Genomic DNA, 17,280 nt, shown 5'->3' with positions numbered 1-17,280 from the left:
CATTGTGAAAGAGTGCAGAACTACATCTTTTATAAGTCTAAGTATCACAAACTCTCCCTAAACGTAAATAAAGTCCCGTCGGATATGAAGCTCGCCTGTCCATCAGTCGCACGGGCACCGGTAGAGCTGAACCGATTCTGCACCAGGATATATTTCCCCGACAGTACGTTCGCACACTCTTAGTTCACCGTTTTAGCTATATATCTTTTCTGTGTTTGAATTTTCTTGATTTTATCTAGACCCAGTTATTATTAGTCAATTATAATTTTGATGAGGATGATTAATCGCCTATCATTATTTTCCCCTAAGGTATACTCTGCCCCAAGATATTCTTGCTTGATTATTTGATATTTATAAATACCTCATGGTTCAAACGATGTTAATTTGAAAAGTATGAACATTTTCCAAGATTTCTCTTTCGAAACACCCCCTCTGGCTTATTAGGTTTCAATCCACGGCTAAAAAAGGGAGTCGACAGGGATTTTGCATTGCAACAGATATCTAACGTTGAAAACAAAAATTGCGAAGTATTCCGAGTGACTTCCGAACGGATAAAAGATGTCAACATTTCCCATTATACGTCTCCATAAGAAATATCTTTTCAATCCTATAAATTTTCTGAGTGAAAAAGGATAATGTGTCAATGAAGTTATTTTAAGTTTTTCTTTTTCATCAATTTTATTTGCACTTCATTCACAGGTATGTGCATTTTTTTTAATCGTCCAAATGTGCTGCCTTTGATATCTCGGGACAGACTATCGATTATTATAATCGTGAATCAGAATTCAAAAACTTGAAGTTTTCTCTATAGGGACGAAGTGGGAAGAAGTAAATATTTCGGTTACAAAAAATTCAATTTTTCTCTGAAAATTAATAATACATAAACAATAAGTCTACCTCTACAATCTGTCCCAGGTTGTTGTTTCCGGCACCTTTTGATCAATTCTAACGAGATTACACATGCCTGTCAAAGAAGTACAGTTGAAATCGATTCAAGGAGAAAAAAATCCAAGATTTCTTCATTGACACTATCTATTTTTACCGGCGGAAAAATTAACATGAACGAAAACAAATTACGGAGATTTTTTATGAAATTTTTCATTCGGAATTACCCGAGACACCTCACACAACTTTTCAACGTCATCATCCGGATACTTTTTCATTTCGTTTGCAATGCAAAATTCCCGGAGACTTTCTTCTTCTTTTTTCTTTTTCTTGTTTGTAAATTGAAACCTGAGGCGGTAAAGAGGGCGTTTCAAAACAGAAAATTTGTATTTTTTTGTAGCGATCATTGTAGAAAAAATTACATAACCCGTGTTGTGTAATGTTTCTGGAATGTCGCTACCTTCATTTCACGCATGAATCACTAAAGAATGCATTTTATTGTTTCAATATATTGCTATTGAATCAATTTAATTTCGTTTATAAGTTTGATTTATTTTCTTTATAGTAAAATGAAATATAACCGTAAAATAAAACACGTTTTAACATATGGATAAAAGATTCCGGTAATGAAGTCCGGAAACATAAGAGGAAATTATCCACACAGGCAGTTTTTTCCGCCAAGGGGGAAACTTGGCACTGGTTATTTTGCAGTGGGGGGGGGGGGGGGTATATAGACGGGCGCTTTCCCCACCAGGGTAATCTAACCGGGATTGGGGGGGGGGGGTCTATGCCACGATAGTGGGACCAATATTAACATTGTAAAACACCAGAATCTAACACTCGCACACAACAATACTGATTATGAAAAGCCGTAATCTACACCAAATGATCGAGTTATATTTCTCAAGATATACTTACCAGTACTATCACTCGTTAGCTGTTCTTCCAACAGACCTATTCGAACACGCTTCTTCAAGTTTATCAAAGAATACGTTATTTTATTACTCATCCAATGTTTTTATTTTGTCTTTATGGATTATGAGAAAATAAATACAAGCAAGATTAAACCGAATGCGATACATGATAAGAAAAAGCCCAAAAGAAAAATCGCCATCTCGAACATGCGCCTATAACATGTACCACAACCAATTAATTCATTTGTTCACCTGAATTTCTTCATAACATGTACCACAACCAATTAATTCATTTGTTCACCTGAATTTCTTCTTATAATTCATGATAGTGCTTCAAATATTATCACCTATTTTATTGTCAATGATACCAGGTAAATGAACAGGTTTTTCTTATATCTTAATTAGAAAAAAAAGGAAAAAGGAAAAAAAATTATAACCGCATGAATACATTCAGTAAGGTATATCAATTTAGTTATTCGTATCAACGAGTCACTGACTGGTTGACGGGGGGGGGGGGGTGTATATAAATAAACAAGAATGAAGTGTTCAGCAGAGGAATACGTAAAGTGTACGCATGCTAACACGGGTGCTTGAGAAGCAGGATCGACCACCGCCCCCCCCCCCGCCCCCCCCCCCCCCAAAGTATCCCCAAGTATCCAGACCCAGAGGCTCTGCCGGCTCCTTTTTTTCATTACGTTATCCTTTTGTGGCATATTTATAAACTAATACAATCACTGCACAAAATTACTATAAAACAAAACAAAAATTTTTTAATCAGACCCTCTTTATAATTATATTTTATATCATATACCCTCTTGGGGAGGGGGTGGGGGATGGAAGCTAAGGGGTGGGGGGGGTGGGTCGGTCCTGTCCTCAAGCAAACATCCTTCCTTCGTGTTAGGAGATGACATTTTTCATGTGTCCTATGACAATTCTGTAATCTTTTCACGTAAAATACGTAGCAGATTTTTTTTTTCATTTTTTTTTTCTTTTCCAATCCGGATTTTTCCTGCACTTGTTTTAGTTTTAGCTGTTCAAAAGTCACATGACACAAACATCCTCACATGATCAAGCAAGTGGAGAAACGAAACATGATATATATGATTTCTAAAACGGTAATTATTAATTCAAGGAACAAAATCTTTTTTTCTTAAAAAGAGGATAATTTGGGCATGCATAAATAGTTTCCTGTTATAGAAAGTTACGATATATTGTGGGATTTTTTCTCTTGCGGCTTGTGGAACCAGTTGTTTCTTTTTCAGGTCTTTGTGTTGTTGACGAATTTGATTCTGGTGAATTGTAAAGGTGAGTAGCCGGTCGATTAAACATCTTAATCTACAAGGGGACACCTTTTCCAATATTGAATACGTTATAGCTCTATGCATATACGTTGAAAGCGACCGTCATTTCATCTGATCAATTCCCTACATTCTCTTTAAAACGATATAAATAGTACAAGAGGTATACTTGTTTCTTATCATATCGCGGGTTCTATGGTATCGCGGTATTTCTGTTTAAGGTTAGTAGCACGCGCTGAAGTTGACATTTGACGTCGGGATATTTTTGGACAATAGTAAACAGAGGCACGCTAAACATATCACTGAGGTATATAATAGAGGAAACTCACAATAACATTAGTTTTTGAAAATTTTCCGTATCGATAGATTTTTTGACAAAATGATTTAACTACCACGATATCATAGGACAGGCGCATACATGATCGAGAACATGCAATATACCGATACTACTATGTATAATGAAAAGAGTGTACTACAAGTTTTGATATCCAAAAATGCAATCTACATTCCCCAATACAATGACAATGTTTTGAAGAAAAAAATGACAATGTTTTGAAATCTTCAGATTTTGCGTCCTTATCCCATTTAAAGCCTAAGGCATCATTGGGGAAACAGGAAGATGCTGCTAAAGATTTGTACCAGAGAGTGTTGGGACCAAGAGCCGGGGAATTCGTAGTGAAGGTTCAATCCAACATAGGGCCTAAAGAAAAGGACACCTTCCTTGTAAGATCTACTCTCATTAAAATACCAACACACCAAACTCTTTTCCCTCACTTAATTCCTGCAGTTACAGGAAAACTATAAAACATGTTTCCTAGAATTTAATGATGCTGCACATAGTTTAAACTATCTTTATAAAGCTAGTATATGATGAAAAGGGTGAAACTAATAGGTTGGACATGATTATTATGAAAAGAGAAACATTCAGCAATACACTGAACCTACTTGTATTTTGAGAGCATAGTTTAAGTGGTTTTGTTTCACTACCAGTAATTGTGCTATCACTTCAATTTTGAATTTAGATCAACACAAAGGAGAAGTATGTTGAGATTACTGGGACAACGGGCGTGGCTGCCGCCATGGGGCTGTACTACTATCTGACCAATTATTGTAACTGTCAGATCACATGGGGAGGGAGACAGATGGCCATTCCATCCCCCCTCCCCAAAGTCGAGGGGGGCAGTGTGAATATCACAACCAATGACAAGTTAGTGTTTATTGTCCGTTATAAATGTGGTATTTTGTTTTGTGTTTGAAATCATCTTAATTGCAATCAACTAATCACTATAAACAAATAATGGAATGACATGAATTCACATAATTATGTAGTTATTTTGCAAATTGGTTATCTTCCATAAATATTTGGGGAACAGCCACTCTTTGTGTTCTGTGGACGTACATGCTATTGTTTTATTGACATGCTATTGTTTTATTGACCAGGATCCGGTTCTTCCAGAACGTGTGCACGGTCAGTTACTCCTCCGTCTGGTTCAAGTGGGCGGACTGGGAGGCATACCTGGACTGGATGGCCATGAGGGGGATAAACATGGCTCTGGCCTTCACCGGTCAGGAGGCGATATTCCAGAGGGTGAGTCCACTGAATGGGGCACCCTTCTGATAGTCTCATAGATGTCATTCCTGATATGTGCATGTCCATATACACCACAGACTCTTGTTTTTATGAATAAAGATTAATTCTTAAAAAGTTGCCCCCCCCCAAAAAAAATAATTAATAAAATTTGAACCTTCTATTATGCTACAACTCCATATTTCAAAGGAATATAGAAGTTCAAGCTTTTATGTGAATCATTTCCTAAGGTTTTGGAGGACTATTAGTGAGATGGACTCTTTCTCTATTTTGTTTTGTTCTCCAGGTCTACATGGGACTTGGCTTTACTATGAAGGATCTTCAGGACCACTTTGGAGGTCCAGCATTTTTAGCTTGGTGAGAATTTTTCTGTCTTCATACTGACAGTTGTCATTTATTAGCATACATTTGTATTTTCTTTTTGCCATGGTTTAGATATAAATCTCAAATTTGGTGAACCTTCCCTTTAAAAGAAAATAGTAATTGAAAAATGAATATTTCAATAAAAATTTATATACGTATATTGATTAAATTTTACCACATTATTCCTTACCACTATACCTTGGTAATTCAGTTGGCCTATTTTTATGTTTCTTCAGGTCAAGAATGGGGAACATGCATGGATGGGGCGGGCCCATCACCCAGAACTGGATAGACGACCAGCTGATCCTACAACACAAGATCCTGGAGCGTATGCGGTCCTTCGGGATGATTCCCGTCCTCCCAGGGTTCGCTGGACATGTCCCAGAGGCCACCATTCTGTAAGTCAAAACTTAGCAGGGGCGTTAGATTAACAGAGCTCCCCTTATGGATAAAGCATTATTTTCTTATTTTGTTTAAAAATGGAAAATATTTTTTGTTACTACAAACAAACTTTATTTTTATGGGAGATATTTTAAAAGGAATAGGAATCTCATCAAATGCTTTTTGCAGTCTTTTGAACTTATTATTTTTTTGCCATGGGATCATGTAAATTTGTCCATTGGGGCCTGTTTATAGTGGTGGTAAAGTTGGTTTACAGAATCCAAGGTATAGCATGAAAATAAATGTAAGTTGTGTTTTATGATAAGTGAAAAAACAAGTTCTTGGAGTTATTTAAACTTCAAATTAGTGTGTCTAAAATAATCACTGTTTTTATAGATTTGTTTTTCCTTTTTTGGGTGATGTACAGTTGTTTTCCAGGTTTTTATGTGTAACTTTATATTATCTGTATGTGTTTTTTTCATTGTCTGAGTAGATTAATTTCAGATAATTGTAGAAGCTTTTTTGAAGGTTGATATTTTTCTAGGCGCTACCCACAAGCCAATGTGTCCAGACTGACCGACTGGGCAGGTTTTAACCAATCATTCTGCTGGTAAGTGTGGATTTCCCAGAGATCCCTTCACTTCCCTTGCTTTTTTCCAGGCACTATCCCACAGCCAACGTGTCTCGCCTCCGAGACTGGGGACACTTCAACAAGACGTATTGCTGGTAAGACGAAATATCCCACAACTCTTCTCACGTCCCCTTCCTTTTTAATTCCAGACACTTTCCAACTGCCAATGTATCTCGATTGCACGACTGGATGTATTTTAATAAGACATATTGTTGGTAAGATGTCCCCATCACTGTAGATCGGAGGTGTGATGTGTAAAGGAGCTGCCTGATAGGGGCTGTGTCTGGTAGCACTCAATGAACTGAGATTATTAACAATGGGAAAGGAGCTGTTATGAAAAAAATCAAATAGAAATTTTTATTATGTGTCTGTTTATCTAGGTTAAGTACATGCAAGTCTCCCCCCCCCCTTTTTCTAACAGTCATTACAGATAAATTAAGGTACCCTCATCCAATTCAATTTCTGCACCAGCTCAATGTTTTGATTTTAATTTAATGTGGACAATATTTGTTATGAGTAGCACTAATACCAATGTTAGCCTTTGTGTTTGTTCATGCATTATGAATGGCAGTTTTTATATACTAGTACATAAAACATTCATGCACCCTGTAGAAAAATGCTTTTGGAATGACCCTTGCTGTAAAGGTGGTCCAACAGGTTTTTGTGGATGGTTGGAGTCTCCTCATTATTTTATATATCTATAGATTAGATAAAACAGTGTCTTACATCGAAGATTAGTGTGTTAGATGAAGTCAATTTTATCAAATATTCAATTAATATTTCTTTTTCTGTAAAAAACCTACTGTTAATATAGCAATGATGTAGTTACAGTAAAAATGTAGAAGCGAATGCCCTAGCTGAGCACTGTAGCTTTGTGTATTGTAGTTATATGTTTTATAAAACCGTAAACCTACACATGTAGCAGTAAACTCATTGTAACTATCCTTTCTTGAATTGAGTTTTTACTCACATTCTAAGCATGTACCGTACTTGTGTAGTTGTATGCTATACATGTACATCTGGTTTGTTTGTTACAGTAACTATCTGTTAGACTTCAATGACCCATTGTTTATGAAGATAGCAGTGCGCTTTATCAAAGAGGTAAGGTAAAAAAAAACATATGTAAATTTATGTATTGGAGTTGTATTTTGGGCCCATTAAAAGTGTTGGGTTATTATAATGACCAAGCATTTAAATTGACCGTTATCAAATATAAAGCAACAATATCTCTTTGAGACTATGGTAACTTTGCCTAATAAACAATAATACATGTTGAACATAGATGTGAGGATGAAAGAGACGATTTTTTTGTAAGAGGTACATTACTGAAGTTGACAGATCATACCAAGGGGGCTGGTAAAGCTCAATTCAATCAAACTATAAGTGAATTGAACTTCCTCTGAATGTGACCCAATTAGATTATGCAGTACATGACTATAGTGTTCATGTATATACAAGTTCTGTGGGTGCTTGTATTAATATTCAGTTATATTCAATAATATAATGAGCTAAAAAGGCATATTATGCACTAAAATCAAGTATACAGTACCTGGAAATAATAACCTTTCAGTTCAAGTGTTACTTACACTATACCATTCAATGTTTGACTGTATGCCAACATGGTTATGTCAATAAACCATTAAATTGATATTGAATATTCTTTTTGTATTGTACAGATGGAGAACGAGTTTGGAGTTGATCACGTTTACAGCGTCGATACCTTTAACGAGATGAGGCCTCGCTCAAAGTGAGTAGTGTTATCTTTGATTTGATAGAGTCCTGGTGAAAAGGAGTTTTACATTAATTTTTATAAAATTGTTGTATAGACATGTATCTAGCAATGACAATATTTTTACTGGTGACAAAATCACTTCTGTCTTTACTATAAATTACCTGCATTCTGACAACTGTTCAAAATTTAGATACCTGCCTTCTAACCATGACCTCACATAACAGTGTCTTACTTTTCTTGACAGTTCTACTGAGTACTTGGCTCTCTCTGGCCGCACAATTTACAAGAGTCTTAAAGAAGCAGACTCCAAAGCCATTTGGTAAGCATGAGATCATTGAAACTCTTTATCGAAAGCTGCATTTGTTGACTGTGATGATGTGAACGATGATATGATATCATCTTGTTGACTGTGATGATGTGAACGATGACATGATGTCATCTTGTTGACTGTGATGATGTGAACGATGACATGATGTCATCTTGTTGACTGTGATGATGTGAACGATGACATGATGTCATCTTCTGCGTAGGTTGATGCAGGGCTGGCTGTTCATTGATGGTGGATTCTGGAAGCAACCCCAGATCAAGGCTCTCCTTACCGCTGTACCACAGGTGACCATTATGCAATGTTCATGTCCTCTGATTTCTTACTCCTTTATTTCTGAAGAAAATCTGTGTCTTCAATAAGTGACAATGTAACTATGGTTATCTTACTAGATAGTACTAGTTAAAAACTGTGATGCCAGATACAGAGGAGTGTCCAAAGTCAAATGTGCACTCAATCCACTTCTTCCATTTTTGTAAAATCTGTTCGATTGTGTTTCATTTTACCCATTTTATCTACATAAAGATAGATGTGTGAAGAAAAATATATATTGATTGATGGTATTGAAGGAAACATACATAATCTGGGTTTGTGATAACTGCAACTCTCATACCTATTATGACCCACCAAGAAATCATTATATACAATAGTTTAATATGTGGTGTGCATGTTCTAAGTGAGGTTAATCTTATCCTTGTTTAAAGTCATGGTGATCTTTTTTTAATTTTTTGTTGGCAGGGTGAGATGATAATCTTGGACCTGTATTCAGAAATAATTCCGATTTACACCCAGACGGAGTCGTACTATGGTCAGCCATTTATTTGGTGCATGTTGCATGACTTTGGCGGGACTATGGAGCTCTATGGGGCCCTGAAACTGATAAACGAGGTGGGCATGATACTTACAAGTAAATAATTAACATTATTATGAGGTTGTATACATGAAATATCTTTTAATCATTGAATGATATTTATGTAGATTTTTTAGAAATGTGTAGAATCATAGATAAGGTACTCTTATTCTCACCTGCAGAGTGTAAATATATGAGCTCTAATCATGCAATCATAAGATCATCTCACAACAATGACAGATAAGAAGCTGTAATCTATTACTGGGGGCATTGTTTTAAATATACACAGTACATTTATATCTAAGATTGTATTGGATATAAAGGTTTATTACAAAAGTCAGGCTTAAAAGATAATTTTGTTTCAAAATAGCACTGTTTTCAGATGAAGGAACCAACATTTTTTTCTTTCGTGCACTAGCATTAACGTAGCTTGTGGGTTTGCTGACTTGATGTATAGAGTTGACCACCATAGCAAACCCATACATTTTTTTTTAGATGACAAATGGTCTTTAGAAACATAAAAGGAAATATTTCAAAAAGGTTACATGCATTTTCTGCAATCATTTATAATTAACAATTGCTAACAAAAGATGTGACATACATTGTCATATTTTGTTCTATAAGGTATGAGAGTGCATTGGAACTCTTCTATTTACAATCATGTTTAGACAAGAAAATAATTTGAACCGTATGCATTAACTCCGATTCTTTTACAATTATAACTTCTGTATTTTCAACTACGGATCTAACTATTAAAATTCTTTTGGCTTTAGCTATTGTTCTATACAATTAAAAACTTATTACCAGGTATGTCAATAGTTGTATGGTAATTTTTTTTGCATTTATTGACTCAGAGTTTCATGAAAAGAAAAATAGCAATTTTTCTTCTCTTTGCAACCTTACATTAATTTCATTTGTGCATTCGATAACATTCATGTTATTGTCTGATTAGTATTTACATATTCTAATTATGTGTTAATCAACTAGTCTTGTCAATCAACAAATTTTTATTTTTTGGTTCTCAGACGTAAGAAAATGATGACATCGGGCTTACGTCATGATGAAAATATAAGGTTTTGCGAAATCTTTTAAATCTTTAATGCTGTTTTGCAAAAAATTGTTCAAGGACACGTATTCATTTTCTTTTAGGAAATGATTCAATGTTATTTCTTCTGTTATTGTGTTGAGTAAAATTAAGTTCGTCTAAATTGTTTAAAAGTTTGGAGCATAGTTTTGAAATGCATTTTCCGATTAAGATAATTATGTATTTTACTATATATTTTATTGAAATGGCGTGCTTGTTTTTATCAGCCACACTGTGTTTTAATGATGATAACATTATAACCATTTATCTTAAATAAATTTTAGAAATAAAACTCTGAAACTTATCAATCACGCGGACAAATTTTCAGGTTAGGATTTCTCGCAAGCAGTAAACCTTGGACTGATGTTAAGTTTTCGATCTTATTGGGGGATTTGTTTTTAAATCTTTTTCTAGGGTCCGTTCAATGGGAGGGCATTCCCCAACAGTTCCATGGTGGGTCTGGGGATGACCCCGGAGGGAATCTTCCAGAATGAGGTTGTGTACGAGTTCTTCACAGAAAACGTGTGGAGGAAGGCCCCCAGAGATATATCTACATGGTAAGAACTACACACGTTCAATTGGAGCTCCCTGTAAGTGTTTCAATCTTTATTGGAACATTGTCAATCTATTTATGAAATAGCTAGTCAAGAAATTTGCTTGGTTATAGATGTTTATTTAAGGAATAAGTTGAATTTCTACTATGAAATACAATATAACATTGCTTAGCCTTTATAAACTGCAAAGCTATACATGTATATGTTATACAATATAAATTTTCATATATACAATATGAATTTGTTTAGCCAATCAAATGATGCATTGAACCAGAATTTGATTATAAAGCTTTAAATACTTCTGTATAAACTCCAATCAATTGACCAGATTTTAGCCATTTGAAATATCTTCATAGATTGTGTTTTTGTGGTTGATGCTTTTTGACATGCATCCCATAATGGCTGACATTTTAAGGCATTGGTTTTATGTTAAGAATCTTTCTTCAATTATAAAACAAACTGTGCTGTCATGGCTGAATCACATTCCAATCTGAAACTTTGTCATAAGGAGAAACATGTACCAGGGAAATTTATGTATACCGGTACTATGATATGAAACCAATCCTTATTTCCATGTGTCTCTGAAAACGTGTTTGGTTATCATTAATGCATGTTCTTGTTTTAAAGACGTAATTTTCTCCCTCTCAGGATCAGCAAGTATGTCCTGAACAGATACGGCAAGACCAACAAGTTCATAGACTTGGCCTGGCAGTATCTCAAGGTAACCTCCGCAATGTTTGACCGTCGCAATTCTTGGTAATAATTGATTTGTCTATGATAATTCAACCAATAAATACAAATGGTAGATAACATGATGTTAAAGAACAACTAACTGTAATTAATTTAAGTACATGTAAGAGTTGGAAGTTGTGAAAAATATTTTGTTATTTGCATGTCATATATTATTTTACTCTAAGGCTTCAATCTGTAATACATTCTTCACAGAGAGCTTGGTTTGAATTTTTCCTTTGCTCAGACTTCACAAAACTGAACCAAAATCATCCAAATCACCTACACTTTTCTTTCTACACTTTCTCACACTGACATCTTTTAAGAGACAATGTTTTAATATAGCACATGTCATATTATATGTGTTGTGACATTGACCTCTCCTAACCTTTGACCTCTATCTGATTTAGAACTCTGTATACAACAATTCTGACAATCTTAAGGACCACGATTCCAATGCCATCCCTGATCACCGCCCCAGCCTCTCTCCCGCACTCCATCCTGATGTAAGTACTTGATCTAAGTCTCTAATGTGTTTGTTCTGTTTACGTAGCTTGGTATATACAACAACACTGACTATCTCCATGACAACAGCATAAACATCATAGTAACAACCTTGCCCAGGATGACTCCATTGATTCAACAGGATGTAAGTACACAAACTTGTAGGCTAGAAGCCTGGTCTTTTCAGAGCCACAGTCTTCTGACTGCCAGTTATCTGACTGGGATGTTGTGTCATTTACTTGTACATGCACCATGAGGACACAGGTCAATGAGGGATACAATCTTGCCTTCAAAGCTTTATATTTTAGCTACATGTTATGTATTTGTTATTAAGTAGTCTATGAACCAAAGTATACTTAGCTACTTAAATTCTTTTATAGTTAGATACAGCATATTATTTAGGTGGCCCTTAAAAGCAGACATGAAAAACAGGTATTGGTATTTGACAATTTTTTAAAAGCTTCCTGTGAAAGGGTTAACATTGGCGTTGTCTGCCCCTGTAGGTGTGGTACAACCCTGAGGACCTGTACGTGGCCTGGGACATCATGACCTTGAACTTGGATGAGTTCAGCAACAGCTCCCTCTTCATGTAAGTACTGCGTGTGGTTGACATTCAGAAAACATACACCTGTCAATCAGCTGTTGTCTCTTCGTATAAACAGCTTATTTACGGTAATTTAGTATAGTAAGAGCAGCCATTGTATGCACAAATAATATTGAATTGTTCTACCTCTGGATATCAGGGTACTTTTGTATTTGTGATGTCTTCTTCATTTGTTTAACATCGTTAACACTGACACTGTGACACTGATGTACTTATAATGGTTGATCTTTATTGTAGGTATGACATTGTAGATGTGACATTCTTGTAATATAGTTGACTTGTATTGTAGGTATGACATTGTAGATGTGACATACTTGTAGTGGTTGATCTTTATTGTAGGTATGACATTGTAGATGTGACATTCTTGTAATATAGTTGACTTGTATTGTAGGTATGACATTGTAGATGTGACATTCTTGTAATATAGTTGACTTGTATTGTAGGTATGACATTGTAGATGTGACATTCTTGTAATATAGTTGACTTGTAGGTATGACATTGTAGATGTGACACTGATGTACTTATAATGGTTGACTTGTATTGTAGGTATGACATTGTAGATGTGACACTGATGTACTTGTAATGGTTGACTTGTATTGTAGGTATGACATTGTAAATGTGACATTCTTGTAATATAGTTGACTTGTATTGTAGGTATGACAATGTAGATGTGACATACTTGTAATGGTTGACTTGTATTGTAGGTACGACATTGTAGATGTGACGCGAAACAGTTTACAAATCCTGTCAATCAAGTACTACACGGACCTTGTCTACGCATTTGGTCGTGGAGACATTCATGCGGTAGAGTAAGTCAGAACGTCTTATTATTTAATTCTTGGAAAACTTTGGTTGTATGTATTAGATACTGTTTACAGATACATATGTAACTATATTGTGTTTTTATTGAAATCAATATTGAGGTTATAACAATTTTTTTAAGGGCTTTACCAACCATATTTCAAAAACCATTACTGAACAAATTCATCATTACAATTTAAATATTTTTGACAGTTTAAATACATGTACCTAGGTTTAGAATAGTTCAGTTTGTGATGTAATTACGAGAACATTGAGTTTTACACAACATGCTAGAATATTTCATCATTTAGATCTCATGGAAATCAGCTTCTGGGGTTGCTTAGCGACATGGATACAGTGCTGGGATCAGATTCTCACTTCCTGTTGGGACGCTGGATAAAGGCGGCCACAGATAATGCAATGGACATGCAGGATAACTGGTTCCTTCAGTTCAATGCCAGGAACCAGATTACTCTGTGGGGTCCAAGAGGAGAGGTGAGAATGTCAATCTAGTGATCAGGGAGACTCATTTACATGCATGTCTCGTTCCTTCATCTTTATGTTGTTTTAATGCATGTCACGTACCTTCATCTTTATGTTGTTTTAATGCATGTCACGTACCTTCATCTTTATGTTGTTTTAATGCATGTCTCGTTCCTTCATCTTTATGTTGTTTTAATGCATGTCTCGAACCTTCATCTTTATGTTGTTTTAATGCATGTCTCGTACCTTCATCTTTATGTTGTTTTAATGCATGTCTCGTACCTTCAACTTTATGTTGTTTTAATGCATGTCTCGTTCCTTCATCTTTATGTTGTTTTAATGCATGTCACGTACCTTCATCTTTATGTTGTTTAAATGCATGTCACGTACCTTCATCTTTATGTTGTTTTAATGCATATCTCGTACCTTCATCTTTATGTTGTTTTAATGCATGTCTCGTACCTTCATCTTTATGTTGTTTTAATGCATGTCTCATACCTTCATCTTTATGTTGTTTTAATCCATGTCTCGTACCTTCATCTTTATGTTGTTTTAATGCATTAACCACACCATACTATTAATAGTGTCTGAGATATATTTTATTTTCAACCACAGCATTAACAGTCCAAAGTTATGAAGTTTGGGAGTTATCATAAGTGATTTGTATTTAATATACATTTGTATTCTGTGAAGTTTGACTTCCTGATAATGATTTTTTTGTGCTACAGCAAAGACATTTCAGAAAATATAATAATCATTGTGGTACATGTACTCGGAATGTTAAAGTTAAATGTTATTTCGGTGGTATACATGTATATGAAATTTCTGCTTAGTAGGTCTGGGATTTATTCACAAGTATCGCTTATAATTTAAGACGGTTATCATGTATTTTTATCTGGCAACATAATATCATATTTTAAGCCTCAAACAAGCTATTTTAAATTCGACAAATTTTGCTGCATATCTGCATTTAAAACCATGACACCATAGCGAAAACATAGCAAAAAAGGTGAAATAATAATGCATTCAAACGTTGGATAGTTGCACGAGGCTACATTGGGGCATAAACCGAATATAGCCTTGGATTAATGCGTTACCTTTATTTAGTCAATGGAGAGGGTAGTTGAAGGATTAATGATGATATCTGAGTTATATATGGTGTTATTTCTGTGTTATTTCTTATTGATATCTCTACAGTGTTATTTATTTGTTATATATAATGATATCTGTGTGTTGTAGATCCGGGATTACGCCTGTAAGCAGTGGTCTGGCCTGATCAAAGAGTAAGTTCTTTTACATGTACATGTATATATATCAACATGCACTTTCTTTCTTTTCTACTACGGTATATTTCATAATGAAAATAACATAAAGATGGTGGACAGATACAGACAATCAGTGGTTTAAGCTGAATATTTTGTTTCTGTTTCCAGTTATTACCTACCTCGATGGGAGATATTTGTGAATTACACTCTGGACATAATGGCTCATGTAAGTGACAGGTCTCTGGTGTATGATGCTAACCTTTAGGGTCAACAATATTGCTGTAAATGTAAAAAGTTAGACAGTATAGTAAAACCGTTGTTACTTTACAAAGTTGATGGTTCTGGACATTAAAGGTGACAGTGGCCTACTGTTGTTGTTGCTGTTCTATTTTTGATTTCCTTTACAGCAAGACAAACAATATGATTTTATATACTTGTCTAATATTAATCTACTTTAGAACAAGACTTACAATGCCACAGAGCTAGATATAATGATCTATGAGAAAGTGGAGTTTCCGTTCAGTTACAGACTGGACCAGTATCCCACAGAACCTCAAGGTTAGTAGAAAGTGGGACTAGTTAAATGTGGGGGCAAGTTCTGCTAGACCATATATTGTTATTGGAAGGGACTTAGAATTATCTAAGTAGACATGTAATGGTTTTATCCTCAGAATTTACAAATGTAGAATTTTGAATAGTGCAGTGGTAAACTTCTTGTACATGATTTTTCATGAAAAATAAATAATTTTTCTCCATGACAACCAGGTGATAGTGTTGCCATAGTGAAGTCATTGCACAAGAAGTATAGACCTGACACCATGTCTGAGTTCTTTCAGACTCTGCAACAAGCCACAGAGGAGCGACATCGCAAAGACAAACGGAACTGGATACAGAGGAAATACGGCTCGCAGATAAAACGTGCGAAAACTCAAAACATTGGGTACAATCCCAGACTCCATCATGTTGTGAATGGCAGGAACTGATTTTGATGTTTATATCTGTGATTGAGGCTGTGATTTGGGTGTACTTGTGTCTGGGAATATATCTAAAGGGGTTAATTCATTATATTTATGTATATAAAATTTTTGACAGAGCTTTTGAAAAGAATGCAATATAAACATGCATGGGGCCATATTTTTTCATACTAGTATTTATATTTTAAAAAATTAAGGTAGTGCAAGAATGAGAGTTTGAACTTTTATTCAGTGCAAGAATAATGTTAATGCATGATATTACATGATTTCTTCACAGGAGGGAATAATATGATACAAATATGGTACAATATGCTGTGAAAACCCATTATATGAATCTGATGTACCAGCAGTTACTTTGTAACTGTGTAACTGCATAAATCATGTACATGTATATATTGTGAACATGAAGAAATGATAGTGCTTATGTTTTACTCATTCTTTATGTTTTAATTTATTTAAGTTTTACATAAACATGTCTGTCTGAAATTTTTTGCAGTGCAAGCAACATTTATTCCCATAGGCATGAACCAATTAACAAAGAGAGTTTTATTTAATATTCAGATTTCAGTGTATGTGAAAAAACAAAATTTGTTGTTGTTGTTGTTTCATGTTATCGGGTTAGAAATGGTACCTTTTTTTTATGTGATGTGTCACAGAAATGTTAAACATTCCAAATATATTGGGTTAGCAATATCACACCTTTTTCATCTCCACCTGGCTCCAACACCTGATAAACTGAAAATAATAAACTGAATTATGTACCTAATACATGTAAGTAGATTTTTTAAAAATTTCAATAGTTTAATTTACTTGGATTGTAAAGTTTAGAAGGTTACTTCTTCTAGTATTTATAGGTATGCAAACCTAAAGGGAAAACATCTAATATCAGAATCTAATCACTGAATCTATTTCTATTAAAATTATTTTAACTTAAAATTTTGATTGTAATAATTCTGTCTTATCTTTATGGAGCCAGATCTCAGGGATCTAGTAATGTGAGTTGTACTTAATTAGTAGCAGTGAATAAGAATTTTCTATGTATAATTTGAATACCATATGGTTGTATTGGCTTTATCTATAGTCAAGTAGCTGGTGCTCAGTTTGTTGAGATTAAAATGGTCACCATCCCAATGTCGGGGATCATGAAGTCACTCTCATAGTCATGATTGGGGTTATAATTCAATTCATTTATTGAATGATTGGGGTTATAATTCAATTCATTTATTGACAATTACCATGCTGGCATACAGTCTTGAATATATGAGTTACATTAAACAAAAGCATGCAAAAGCTAAACATTAACTAATAAAGAACT

At 34.7% G+C, this 17,280-nt stretch overlaps 1 protein-coding gene across 5 annotated transcripts; it reads left to right on the top strand.

The window, feature by feature from the left end:
- Positions 1-2,794: 2,794 nt before the first annotated feature.
- Positions 2,795-17,117, top strand: LOC105318497 (alpha-N-acetylglucosaminidase). 5 transcript variants are annotated; one of them, XM_034455543.2, is made up of 23 exons: positions 2,795-2,914; positions 3,062-3,104; positions 3,663-3,820; positions 4,120-4,304; positions 4,538-4,685; positions 4,972-5,042; positions 5,285-5,446; positions 6,210-6,275; positions 7,098-7,161; positions 7,737-7,807; positions 8,037-8,111; positions 8,323-8,404; positions 8,856-9,005; positions 10,466-10,608; positions 11,254-11,326; positions 11,888-11,983; positions 12,342-12,427; positions 13,147-13,251; positions 13,555-13,738; positions 14,966-15,009; positions 15,160-15,217; positions 15,450-15,549; positions 15,757-17,117. In XM_034455543.2, the coding sequence occupies exons 1-23, from the start codon at positions 2,864-2,866 to the stop codon at positions 15,972-15,974; spliced, it is 2,433 nt and encodes an 810-aa protein (XP_034311434.2). In that variant the 5' UTR covers positions 2,795-2,863; the 3' UTR covers positions 15,975-17,117. The 5 variants fall into 5 exon arrangements, with proteins under 5 accessions (XP_034311434.2, XP_034311432.2, XP_034311436.2 ...); XM_034455541.2 differs by lacking the exon at positions 6,210-6,275 and adding an exon at positions 6,090-6,155; XM_034455545.2 differs by lacking the exons at positions 6,210-6,275; positions 11,888-11,983 and adding exons at positions 6,090-6,155; positions 11,745-11,840.
- The last annotated feature ends 163 nt before the right edge of the window (positions 17,118-17,280 follow it).

Source organism: Magallana gigas, chromosome 7, assembly GCF_963853765.1.
Source record: "Magallana gigas chromosome 7, xbMagGiga1.1, whole genome shotgun sequence".
Lineage (NCBI taxonomy): Eukaryota > Metazoa > Mollusca > Bivalvia > Ostreida > Ostreidae > Magallana > Magallana gigas.
Note: the sequence above shows the minus strand (reverse complement) of the source record. Positions and strands in the feature narration are given on the sequence as shown.

Bases quoted from the DNA above. Each gene is read 5' to 3' on its own strand.
- LOC105318497 (XM_034455543.2), top strand. From the start codon at position 2,864: ATGATCAAGCAAGTGGAGAAACGAAACATGATATATATGATTTCTAAA. The intron at 8,112-8,322 runs GTAAGCATGAGA...TCTTCTGCGTAG, and splicing joins GCAGACTCCAAAGCCATTTG to GTTGATGCAGGGCTGGCTGT. The intron at 15,010-15,159 runs GTAAGTTCTTTT...TTCTGTTTCCAG, and splicing joins TGGTCTGGCCTGATCAAAGA to TTATTACCTACCTCGATGGG.